At 49.2% G+C, this 13,725-nt stretch overlaps 1 protein-coding gene across 1 annotated transcript in view; it reads right to left on the reverse strand.

Moving 5' to 3' along the window:
- Positions 1 to 731: 731 nt before the first annotated feature.
- nrn1la (neuritin 1-like a) overlaps positions 732 to 13,725 on the reverse strand; it is a 35,916-nt gene continuing 22,922 nt past the window's right edge. The window contains exons 2-3 of the mRNA XM_064337445.1: positions 5,084 to 5,234; positions 732 to 2,918 (exon numbers count right to left, since the gene is read on the reverse strand). Coding sequence (XP_064193515.1) covers positions 2,627 to 2,918; positions 5,084 to 5,234 — 443 coding nt within the window. The 3' untranslated portion in view covers positions 732 to 2,626. The remainder of the gene's footprint in view (positions 2,919 to 5,083; positions 5,235 to 13,725) is intronic.

Consider the following 13,725-nt stretch of genomic DNA (forward strand, 5'->3'; position numbering starts at 1 on the left):
GTGTGTGTGTGCGTACTGAACTGGGAAGGGATTTCCATCCCACTAAGCGAGGACCGCTCTCTGTTTACTGGAGCAGCTGTCAGGTATGAAATATTAATGAGCACAGAGGTGTGGAAGCACAGATATAATAATGTGATATAAAGCAGGAATATGGAGTCAGGGAGTGGAGTACTTGCACATTACTCACACACACACACACACACACACACTACACCACAAATTTCATACTACATGCACACACACACACACACACTACAGCACAATGTACTCACATATTACACACACTACAGCACAAAGTACTCACACTACACCATGTGTGGGTATGGGTAATGTTATTATTTTTTTACACTGTGTAATGCTGGTTATTGGATACTGCTGGGTCATTCACTGAAATGCCACGTGCAGTACATAAGACAGCGCCTGATTGGCTGAAATACTCTTCAAGGGCCTGTGCAGTTTGGTGGTCATTCAAGGTCATTCAGCGTCATTCCGTCCATTTTCCATTTACCATCCCCACACGCAGTTACCAGGTAGTCACAGGTTCCAAAGGCTGCGAAACCCCAAACGGGTCTGACATTTACTTTTTTGGGGGGTGTTTTTTTCACTTTATCCCACCTACCAGTGATTTTCCATGCATTCCCACGAGAAGTGACCGCGTGAGACGGGACATTTCAGTTCGTACCGATAGAGAGTGCAACACTTTTTTCGATTGAGAGAGAGCAACAGGAAACTCGAGTCACCACCATTTATTCATTTTTTATAAATGTAATAAATATTTTTTTCCCATACAGATAGAATTTCCAAACAGAAGAGAGAGAAAACAATACACAGTAATTTTCTTGAAAGTACAAACTATCGGAATGAATGAACAGCCCGATCGCATTTCGCTTTGCGAGTCTTATTCCGCGCTTTGATGGCGAACATTGATCTACCGATGAAACACATACACGATCCTCACGGAGAAAGCGCTCGTAGCGTCGTCACAGAAACATAGCTTTGAACACAAGAGCCGATAGCTGATCAATATATAAGCCGCGGATGAATGGTATGCCGATTCTGGGCGTCGCCAGGGCTGCGTTTTCGGCCAGTTAGCAACACGGCGACCTTGAGAAGACTCTTTTCATCTCCGTCCCCCTGAATAAACATTCTCTTTCAGGCTGAGGGGTTTGATGGACAACCCTTTACAACAATAGAACACAGGCACACACACACACACAAAAACTTCAAAGGGAAATGCCTGGAATGCGATAGAGACTTCTATGGAATTCTCCCCATTCTCTCGGAATGTCTGTCTTTCTCCTTTTTGACTCTGAAAAAGGTTTCACTTTTGCAATACACGAGGGTGCAGGGCACTGCACGTCGATCGAACGCAAAATATGCAGCACGCGCTATTTATGCGGTAAAAGCTGAACGTTCTGAATAAACCGATAAAATCGAATTTCTCTCTGAAGACTCCGTGAGTTACGGAGTTGCCAAGTGGTTGCAACCTTGCGTTTCAATAAAAGCTCCTCAAATGGTGCGAATATATATATATATCTATGAAAAATATCTGACAACCTTCCTAAAAAGGTAGACTTAAACAATATTCTATATACATATGCACATTTTTGTTATCTTCATATTGTTCTATTCATTATAATTGATGAAATAATCAATAGTAATATCGATCATTACATAAAATATTTAAATTCAAATTGATATGTACTTTATGGGGTCATTCCTGTATATAGTTACCTGTTATTTGAATATCGGAATGTACAGCATTTTGAAATATATTTTATACTGTGCCAATTTACAGTGCGTCATTACTGTATATTTTACAATGTAGTATCTACAGACAGAATAAATATATACATTCTGAATCCAGCACATTCACCATTTTTAAAAATATGTTTTCCATGCGTCAAACTCTGTGAATCATCGTCTGTGAAAGCTCAAATTAAACAGTGCTGAGGTAAATAAATAACTGTAGCAGTGAGGAGAGCCAAACTAGTACAAGCGCACATTAAAACAGAAGGACCTACACCTACACATTGCAGACCAGCTCGGGACGTAAAGATGTGAACTTTGTACATTTATATTTCAGTGACTCTGATAATAATCTGATTTTTTTTTTTTTTTTTACAATATGTACATTAATTACAAAACAATCCAAATAAATAAGCACAATTTCAGGTTCCTGGGCTGATAAAAAGCACAAAATGATGCTTTGGCTATCAGAATATGAAGTTTAAATCAACCTTAATCTTAGAGGAATAAAACTTGTTTCTTCCTGCGTGGTGTGCTGAATTGGTGTAGTGAATTCACAACGTCCTGAAGTCCACACTGATCAGCTGTAACTGAAATGATGAGAGTGTGTTTTATCATTGCTGTTATATTGTGTGCGTGTGTGTGTGTGTGTGCACGTGCGTGTGTCTGCGTGTATGTGTGTGTGTGTGTGTGCCAGCATGTGTGAGCGCATTAATGTTTGATGCCAAATTGAATCGAGAAGTCAGCACTCACACAGCAAGCTCAGACTGGAAAAATCACAAATTGAATCACCGATGAAACATGACACCTTTCCTGTGCTCTTATTCCCTTCCTGTCTGAGGTCGGCCCGTCAGAAGAAGCTCCGCCCCCCTCTCGCTTACATCACGGCCAGCAGCGCCAGCAGGGACAGGCAGGCGGGGAGGAACAGGGCGTGGGCGGGGCCAAGCGCGTGGGCGTGGCCCTTCAGGGACTCCTGATTGGTCTCCTCTTGGGTGGGCGGGCTCTGCACGGTGGTGATTGGCTGGGCCCGGTTGGCGCACATGTCGTACAGGTTGCCGGAGAACTGCATCTTCTTGGACTCCTGCCGCAGGGAGTCCCACACGGCCGCCGCCTCCTCCGGGCATCCCGCCAAAACCGCGCTCGCGCAGGTGTGGAACTCATCCCACGACCTGTAGGGGGCAGCAAAAGGGCGCCGGGGCGGCAATGTGGTATAATGGGTAAGGAACTGGTCTTGCAACCTAAAGGTCACAGGTTTGATTCCCCGGTAGGACACAGCCACTGTAACCCTTGAGCAAGGTACTTAACCTGCATTGCTTCAGTATATATCCAGCTGTATAAATGGATACAATGTAGTAAATGCTCTAAAAAAAAGTTGTGTAAGTCACTCTGGACAAAAGCATCTGCTAAATGCCTGTAATGTAATGGAACCTTTTGCTTAAAAAAATGTATTTCACTTCAGCCAAAAAATTATCATTTATCCCCTACCCCTGAACCCCCCCCCAAAGTCTTGCAAAAGCCACTGCGTGGGAACTTCAGAAAGTGAAGTCTCCTCATACTGGAGTAAACTGGCTGATCCCACAGTAAACTGAGCTGTTCCAGTAGCAGACCGGCCCTTCCTCGGGGTGAACGAGCCAGTCTGCTATTGGAGGGGCCGTTTGTGAGGTCAGAGAGACGCCCAGAGGAGCCGGAGGGGTAGACTGGGGGGTGCCACATCGCTGGGAGAGGGTTTGGGCTAAAGGAGGGGGCCGGCCGTCTCCTCTACCTCTGACTGTGAAGCCTTGGGACGGGGACGCGGGCAAGGCCGTAACTGCCATTGAGAACACCAAGGTCACGTGCTTGGTTTTTTTTTTTTCTGTTCGTTTCCAAAGCCTACATTTAATTTCATTCTTGAGTGAGGAAATCAGCTGAAATTAATTTAGGAGGGGAATGAACGGTCTTTAATATTTTCCTCAAATTGAAGCCTAATCTAGAGGCACTTGTGCAGCAGTTACACCCTAAAATGCATCCTCAATGAAATGACTAAATCCTTTGCACCTACTCCTTGCATGGCATAGGCTGGAGGTAGTGTGTGCATGTGACTGTGTGTGTGTGTGTGTGTGTGCACATGCATGTGTGTGTGTGTGCGTGTGTGTGCAGGTATGTGTGTGTGCGTGCACGCATGTGCGTGTCTGTGTGTGTGTGCATGTGTCTGTGTGTGTACGTGCACGTGTGTGTGTGTGTGTGTGCACATGTGAGTGTGTGTGTGTGTGTGTGGTGGCGCATGTGGTGTGTTTGGCTTTCCTGTGGGTTTGCATGACCCATGATCTGTAACATGGTGATCCCACTGGCAGCAGTGACCTGATGATGTGTGGTGTGTGTGATGTGTGCACGCATGTGTGTGTGTGTGTGTGTGTGTGTGTGTGTGCGTGGTGTGCTGCGTGTGTGTGTGGTGTGTGTGTGTGTGTGTGTGTGTGTGTGTGTGTGTGTGTGTGTGTATGTGTTTGGGCCTCCCATGTGGGCTCTGCAATAGACCCATGAATCTGTAACACACTGGTGATCCCGCTGGACCAGCAGTGACCTGATGATAAATTACAGATGTGTGTATATATAGAAAAGCAGGAAGACGTGCAGATAGAGAGAGCCTACATTTTTAATTAAGCACCCTCTGTCACAGTCAGGAACAGAGGGACGGGAAGGGCGGGGGGGGCACAGTCTCTGTTAGAGTCAGGAGCCGGGGGGGGGGGGGGTGGGGGGTGGTCACAGTAGGGGAGGGGGCATCAAGTTTGGGGGGGGGGGGGCTAACATGGCAATGATGCGGCAGCTTCAATGACCTCTTCACACAGAGGGAAAAAGAGAGAGAACAGAGTGGAGGATGGACAAGTGGGAAGAGGAATGAAAAGAGAAAGAGTGAAGAGAGAAAGATGAAGAGGAAGAGGGAGAAGAAACGAGAGAGGAGAGAGCAAAGGCTTTTCCAGAGCATCGCGTGTCACAGCGATCCAGCTTAGCTCCATCTGGCTCGTCACTAAAACATGAAGCGCTAGGCGTCGAGAGAGAGGGTGAGAGGGAGGAGGGGAGGGAGGGAGGGAGGGAAGGAGAGAAAGGGAGAGAGGGAGAGGGAGAAGGAGAGGCACCTCTGGTCCGATTTCCAAATGGGGCATTGAGGGGGCAAGATGTCTGTGTGTGTATGTGTGTGTGCATTTTCATGTATGTGTGCGTGTGTATGTGCATGTGTGTGTGTGCGTGTGTATGTGCATGCGCGGCGTGTGTGTGTGTGTGTGTGTGTGCGTGTGTGAGTGTGCATGTGTGAGTGAGTGTGGATGTGCGGGCGTGTGTGTGTGTGTCTCCGCAGACCCACCTGCATATGGAGTCTATCTCCTGCGGACTCTCCTCTCTCTGGACGCTGTTGGACATGCTGTCCCCCAGGGCCAGCAGGCACTGGGCGAAGCCCCTGTAGATGGAGCCGCACTTCCTGGTACTGGCAGCCATGGCGGGGCTCAGGCCCAGCACTGCAACACACAGGACAGAGTCACAGTCAGAGCCGCGGTGCCTCATGTCCCTCACGGCTTACCATAGTCAAGTGCATTGACCAGGAACTGTTCGCTGAGTTACAGACGTAATGATGGGGTGCAAGAGAAGTGCTGCTAAAAACGAACGACCACAGTGTCTGTCTGGAAGAACTGAGAATACACACACACACGCACACACACACACACACGCTAGCACACACACACACACACACACACACACAGGCTAGCACACACACACTAGCACACACACACACACAAACACACACACACACACACACACACGCGCACGCACCACATACGCACACACACATACACACCACACACACACACCACCACACTCACACACGCACCACACACCTACGCACACACACACACGACACGCACACGCAGCACCACACACACACACACGCTGCACACACACACACACCCCACACACACACACACACACAACACACACTAGCACACACACGCACACACAACACACACTAGCACACACACACACACACACTAGCACACACACGCACACACACACACACACACACACACTAGCACACACACCCACACACACGCTAGCACACACACACACACACACACACACACACACACACACACACGCTAGCACACACACACACACACACACACACACACACGCTAGCACACACACCCACACACACGCTAGCACACACACACACAAACACGCACACACACACATCCTCTCAATCACAGGTACACTCACAAACACCCTCAAGACGGGGGCACTGAGTAAACCCAGTGAGAGAGAGAGAAGGAGAGAGAGGGAGAGAGGGGAAGAGAAGGAAAGAGAGGAAGGGAGAGAGGGGGGAGAAACAGAGAGAGGCCAAGTGGTTGTCACCATCCCAGGTGTAGTAGTTCTCACCTGCTGTGCGTGTGTGTGTGTGTGTGTGTGTGTGCGCTTGCGTGCGTGTATGTGTGTGCGTGCAAGAAGGATGTGCGTGACATAACATCCCACGCCATTTCCACTCTCTCTGTCTCGCATGGGCATCCCCAAACCCCTATCCACCCGCCCTCACCACCCAACCCACGACCTGCATCGTCTAGACAACAAGACTGGCCCCGTTACCCCGGAGACGGCGATGGAACCAGCCTTCTCACGGACAAGACCGAAAAAAAACCCCAACGGCCAAAAAAAGGAACGCCCAGAACAGGCCGGGACTGCCCCCACCTCAGCACCGAGGGCAAGCTCCGCCCCCACACCTGCACCCGCAGGTGAAGTCACCCCCCGTGTAATTACGAGCGTAATTAGCCGTCCTGTCCCGGGACAGTTTGGGCTACGCCTCAGGGGCTGCCCCCGCCCCCTGCCATGTCAACACAGGTGCTGAGGGCTGCTTTTCAAACTAAAAAAAAAAACTCCCAGCGGACTGCCCCCCCACACACCCCCACCCCATTACGCAACACCCTGCCCATATAGCAAAACATCACCTTTGGGTGTTGCGCAGGCTAATGCATTAAGCCCCCGGACTCCTGCGCTCGATGTGCCATTACCTCAGCACAGAGAGCGCAGGCGGAGAGGGGAAGGGGCGCCTCTATGCGCGGTGAATAGGGCACGCTAGCCCCGCACGCTAACAGAGAGGAAACGCATCATCACACCCACCACGCACATTCACCACGACAGAGAGAGAGAGCGGGGGACAGAGAGAGAATGAGACAGAGAGAGAGAGAGATAGAGAGAGAGGGGGACAGAGAGAGAGACAGAGAGAGAGAAAAAGGGGACATACATCTGTCCGCAAAAAGAGTGACGTGGCGTGATAGTGAAGTGGCAATTAGTCTAACGGTACTGATACATGCAGTGTCCTTGAGAGTGTGAGTGTGTGTGTGTGTGTAAACGTGTGTCAGACATGCTACAAAGAGGGGACATAAAACAACTGGGACAAACAACTGACCACACACAAACACAAACACAAACACACACACATTCGTGCAGGGTCACTGTAAACATGTTTTCGTAAATGCTGTTTTTTAAGTAAAAAGGGATGGACATGACCTTGAATAACTGTTTTGCGATTCTCTATGTAAACTGTATCAGGCCCCATCAAATGAACATTGGAAAAAGCTGTCTCTTTGCCCCCTGCTGTTTCTTTAACATCCATCTCAGATCCAGCAGCAGTCCTTACTAACCCAGGGCTGACCGGTAAATATGGTCCGATGTAAGCATCATCATTCTCACAGCCAGCCTGGTTAAGAGCACCATGACACAAGAATGGTCACCTTAGCAAGTGGAGTCTGAGAAGGACACAGAGTTTCCTGCCTGTAAACTTGTGCAAGCTACGCAGCTATAAAAACGATTTTATTTTTTTATTTAGTCAATAAAAATGAAAAGTTATGAATTTTTAAAAGTGGGGAAATTTCAGTTTAAAAAAAAAAAAAAAAAAAAACCTTGCCGCTGTCGGTACAGATATGCGCGAAAGTAACGAAGTCATGAACGGTCACAATACCAAATAGCCCCCCTTTTCGCTTACCTATTTATTGATAACGAGCGACGAAAGAAATCAATAGATAAATAAAAAAAACAACCAGCCGTGTTGACAACAATGCCACGGGGGAGACGGTAACGGAAGTAAATCCGAGGACGTTAATTGGTCCGGACAGCGAACGGGCTGCCGCCGGCGCGAGCTGCTCGCAGACGCGGGAAAGACTTGATTAATATTTGATGGCTTTCTTTTCCCCCCACTCGTTCGTTCCGTGCCGTGGATTATATTGATTTCCTGTGAAGTTTTTTTAGCAGGGTCACAGGATTATTGGTTTCATTCAACCCCATAAAGAATTAATGAAGACCCAGAGAGTGAGGGAGAGGACTGCAATGTGTGTAGACAGACAGAGAGAGAGAGAGAGAGAGAGAGAGAGAGAGACTAAGAGAAGGTTGATATACCAGTGCTTATCATTTCAACTTGGCAATGTGATTTCCATATCCGTATTTATTCTTTTAAACTATTTATGTTCATATTTGTCTCGCAAATGTGCAAAATATGAGTGTCTCACGTGTTCTTTCGCTGTTTGTTGCTTGGTCAGTTTTGCTATATGCTGTCATGCTAATAAAGCATTTCAGAATTGAGAGACAGAATGTGCAGTGAGGGATAGAGGGAAAGGGAGAGAGAGGGATGGACAGGAGCTGAGGAGCTGAGGAGGAGAGACCAGGAAGAAGCACGTAAGAGAGGGAGGGAAAAAGTTGGAATGAGAGATTTTTTTAAAATAAAATAAAAATTTGTAAATTAAAAAGTGCAGGTTATGGGTGATGTTAACAGGTCTACAAGCACCCAACCCCCCCATTTCAGCTCTGAGCATGTGCCACAGACACATTTACAGACAGCAGAATAACAGACGGCGAAACACTGTCCCCACGCTGCCTTCCAATCCCAGCATGCAGTGTGTTATCCAGCTCCAACAATCAAGCTTTCCTAATCAGCCTCCGTGCGGCCTAACACCCCGTCCCACCCCCCCCCCCCACCCCCTCCCCCCACCCTCAGTCCTAATGGGTTACACACACAGCGCGGGAGAGATGAGAGATGAGAGATGAGGAGCTTTGCGCAAGCTTCATTTTTATGCCAGGATGTAAATATTTAATCCATACAGTTGAAAGCCTGATGGGGAGAGGTGAGGGGGGGGAGGGGGAGGGGGGCAGCTTCTTTAAATAGCTCCTGCAGGGATGCCAGGGTGGAGTTACGGGGCAGGAGGGAGAGGGGAAGCGAAGGGTTAATATAGTAACACGCCAAGAGAGCGCAGCGGTGCTGGAACATCTCAGCCCTCCTGTTTCCGTCCACTACTTACCAGGGGGGGAGGAGGAGGAGGAGGAGGAGGAGGAGGGGGAGGGGAGGAGGAAGGGGAGGAGGGAGGAGGGGGAGGGGAGGAGGGAGGAGGAGGAGAGGAGGGTGGAGGAGGAGAAGGAGGGGAAGAGGAGGGGAGGAGGAGAATGGAAGAAAAGGAGGGAGGAGGAAGAAGAGGTGGGGAGGAGGGGGAGGAGAAGAAGAAAAAGAAGGAGTGGAAGAAGAAAAAATAAAAAGGAGAAGAGGAAGATGAAGAAGACGAACAGCCATATCATATCACAGTATCATGAAAGACTTTGATACTGCCTCCCTGCTCCGCTCCATCCTTACTCTCTCTCTCTCACTCTCTCGTCCTCTCTTTTTCTTTCTCTCTCTCCGAATCGGATTTTCCCTTTCCCTCTCCGCCGCTCAATTAAATTCAAATTCAAATTCAAGTTGCTTTATTGACATGAAACGTAAACTTCAGATATTGCAAAAGCCTAAAGAACACACTTTTTGGTATTAATAGATCGAGAATTGCTGAAGCATAAGAATGCCAATAAAAAATAAAAATAAAAAGGTAAATAAATAAACAGGGGAACATCGGCGCATGCATAATCAGTGTGCCTGTGCGTAGAAATGCAGGGGGTCACTCAGTCGACTAGCTCTTAATCCTCTCTCTCTCACACATTAAAGAGCTCGAGGCAGTGAGTGAGAGATTGATGCAGTGTGTTGGTATGCCTGGGGGGGGTTGGGTGGGAGGTTGTGGGTAATATGTGGGGTGGGGGGGGTTTAGGGCCGCTTTGCCCAGCTAGAGCCGTCTAGGGCCTTGCGAATAATCATTACCCATAATCCTCCAGCGGACCCCGTCTTGTCTGACCCACGGTGGATTCAGTGATGGGTGTCAGGATCAGAGTGCCTGCCTCCTGACCCCGTCCTGCTGCCCCCCACCCCCACCCCCCACCCCCACCAGGATTAACACTGATTTGTCCATTCGGAGGCGTTGAGCGTTAAATCAGATGCCGTGGCCATGTTCGACTGGAGCCTATCCCAGCAGACACTGGGAGAAAGGCCGCAACACACCCTGGACAGGTCACCAATCCACACACCATTCACTTACACACTCATACCGAGAGCACAACTTAAGACTCTATGCTTAGCCTGACCTGCATGTCTTTGGACTGTGGGAGGAACCCGGAGTGCTTGGTGGGAACCCAGTAGCTACGGATCTTGTTGAGCTGCTAGGTCAGGTGTGCCAAATTAAAACCTACAAGGATGGTAGATTTTCAGGAACAGGATTGGTTACTACTCATGTCAATCATGTTGTGCTCATACTGTGTAAACACCAGCAGTGTGGGATGAGGGGCGTGGTTTAAAAGGCAGGACTTTCCATCAGCTGTTCCCCCTGGAATTTTCCTGCGTCTTTGCATTAAGCTCCACAGAGCAAGGACACATAACAGGAGGATAAGCAGGGCTGGAGGATCATGGGAAAGCAATATACTATGTGTTTGTGTGTGTGTGCGTGTGTGTGTCTGCATATGTGCGTGTATGTGTGTGCTTGTGGTTTTGTGTGTGTGTATTTGTTTGCGTGTGTTGTGTGTGTGTGTGTGTGTGTGTGCATGCATATGTGTGCGTTCATGTATGCGTGTTTGTGTGTGTGCGTGTGTTTGTGCGTGCATACGCTTGAGTGTGCGCTTGTGTGTTTGTGTACGTGTGTGTGATTGTGTGTGTGCATGCGTGTGCGTGTGTGTGTTTGTGCGTGCATGTGCGTGTGTGCGCTTGTGTGTTTGCATACATGTGTGTGTTTGTGTGTGTGTGTGTGTGTGTGTGTGTTTGTGTCGTGTGCTGTTGTTGTGTACGTGTGTGTGATGTTGTGTGGGGTGTGTTGTGGTGCATGCCTGTGTTGCATACATTTTGTGCGGTGGCTGGTGTTTGCATACATGTGTGTGTTTGTGTGTGTGTGTGTGTGCATGTGTGCATGCATGCATGTGTGTGTGTGTGCGCGTTTGTGAGTGAGACAGATGGGTTTTGCTGATGCCCACTACCTCAGGAGCCCCACACTGAAGCCCGACGGAGAGCGACTCATAAATTAAGATAATTCACCTGGACCCTGACCCCACCCACCACCATCGCAACACAAAGGGGATGAATTCGCAAACGCTCTGAGTGAGCGTAAAAATAGAAGAATAGAAAAACAGAACAGAAGAGAAAATAAAAGGATGGAAGCAGGCAGGTGGGCGGGCGCCAACGTGTTTTTTATTTGTCATCTTTTGGCCTTGGGCAGGAAAGCTGGGAGACCATTTTGTTAATGAGAGAGCGTGCGAGCGAGCTAAAAAAAAAAAAAAAAACTCCAATTCCCAGAGGTCTCTTTTCTGCTTGCCACACAGGAACACATTCACCTTTCATTCATTTAACACAGGTGCTCCTCCGCCCCCCCACCCGGCATGGATAAGCCAGCGTTGGAAAAAAAGAAAGAATAAATAAAGCTAGAAACCATCTCGGACTGAAGCAGTGCGTTCTGGGTAGTAACAGTCCACATCAGTTTTCTGTGTCCCGTTCGCAGCTATGACCCGGTCGGCCCACACAGGACCAGTCACAAACAGTCAACCACCCTGCGCAACCAATCAAGGTCTGTGGCTGACAGGTCAAAGGTCACTGGTCCCTAATACTCAATTACGTCTTAATAATCGAGCGACCGGGTCGTGACACACACGGGGGCCTTTAGCGAAAACAGACGGTCCCGAGTGCGCCTTTGACACCGGGTTCAAACGCGCAGTAAGAAGGCACATCGACCGGCTTTAAAAACGACATTTTAAAACGCTGACAATGCCTGCAAAAATAAAAAATAAAATGTGAACATGGAGGGTCCCGCGGAAGACGGATGCGTTTAATACCCAGACCGCGGCGAGGCGGACTCCTCATTGAGGGGGGCGTACCGCCGGCTGACGGGAGAGCAGTTTCGAGAAACCCAAGGCCTCTCGAAGCCGAAAGATATCCGGGCCGGGGGGGGGGGCAGACGAAAGAACATTACCCACCGAAATTAAACTAATATATTTAATCATCCCGGTCACTTTTCAATTTGCGAGGGCCCAGAGACCTCTAGGACTCTGGCAACGGCCTTCTGCTTTTGAACAGGGCACTCTGCACCAAGGCCTGATTCTGAGAGAGAGCCAGAGACAGGAACGGGAGGGAAGGAGGGAGGGGGAGGGGGGGTTTACTATGGTAACTGAGGACACTGTTTCTACGGCGATCCATTGTTAAGGAGGGCTGGATTAATGAAGCCTTTGGTGACATCGTTGCGTGCGAGCAGAGCGAGAGAACGAATTCCCTCTGCACCTTTCACACAGAGAGAGAGAAAGAGAGAGGGAGAGAGGGAGAGAGAGAGACAGGCAGAGGGAGACAGAGAAAAGAAACAAGGTGGTGAGTGGGTGTGCAGAGGAGGGGGAGGGGGGGAGGGGGGAGGGCCTAAAGGTGAAAAAATAAAAAATACAAAACAACACCTGATAATTAGCTGCAGAAACCCGAGTCCCGTTTTCATATTATCAGCCGGCCTCCCGCATTCCTGCCGTTTCACACCAGAGGTCCCCGGTAACCGGAACCAAAGTGGGAAGCAGGACTCTGGGGTGGGCGGGCCGCGGGGGGGGCCAGGGGGGGGGTGGGAGGTGCAAGTCGATACAAACCCACCACTCTACAGATCTAAGGCACAGACAGCAGATAATTGGCAAACTGTCCTTCGGCCAGCACCATGGGTATCGGGTCCCGACCCACATCAGCAGTCTGGGCCACCCTGCTGTGTCAACACCTGTCGGTCACAAACCCGCGTCCACTTCCTTGGTGGGGGGCTGAGGGGAGTGTGTTTGGGGGTGGGTGGGGGTTGACGTAGACAGGAGAGGGGGAGTAAAGGAGGAGGGAGGACAGAAAGAGGACAGAGGGGATGATGTTGGCAGTGTGGTCTGTGGTGCTCATTGTTAAGGCTATACAATGAAGCACAAGGTGAATTAGAATTTTATGAATAGTGAAGAGTAGGAGGGAGGGAGGGAGGGAGGGAGGGATAGAGGGAAAACAGAGAAGGAAAGAGAGAGGTGAAAAAGAGATGGAGAAAGAGAGCGAGAGAAATAGAGGGAGAAAGACTTTTAAGAATGAAAGGAAGACAGAAAAAGAGGGAGGCGAAGGAGAAAACAGAGAGGGCACAAGAGAGGGAAACAAAGAGGGAAAGAGAGAGAGACAAAAAAAGAGAGGGAGAAAGAACAAGAGGGAGTAAGAAGAATAGAAAGGAAGGGAATGGAGGGAATGAGAGTGAAAAAAGAAAAGGAGATAAATAAAGAGTGGTCCACGGAGGAGGAGAGCAGAGGGACAGAAAGAAAGAAAAGAAGAAAGAAACAGAAACCTGCCTTTTCACCGTTTGGTGCCGAGAGAGATTTTCCATGAGGACGGTGGCGTGCGAAACCAACGCGTCATCTTCTCTCCAATCTTTTCTCTGTCCTTTTTTTAGACGAGCGCTTTTTCCACATTTATTCTACATTTCATTTTACTGAGAAGAGGGGCGGGGTGGGGGGTGGTGGTGGTGGTGGGGGGGGGGGGGCGCTGGAGAGTATTCGGAGAGCTCTATTAGTTTCTGGGCTATAAAGGGGAGCGGATTGATTAAGGACGTACTGCCTTCTGCTCATTACTAACTGCAGCGGTCTGCGGTGAGG

Source organism: Anguilla rostrata, chromosome 5 (genome assembly GCF_018555375.3).
Source record: "Anguilla rostrata isolate EN2019 chromosome 5, ASM1855537v3, whole genome shotgun sequence".
Taxonomy (NCBI): domain Eukaryota; kingdom Metazoa; phylum Chordata; class Actinopteri; order Anguilliformes; family Anguillidae; genus Anguilla; species Anguilla rostrata.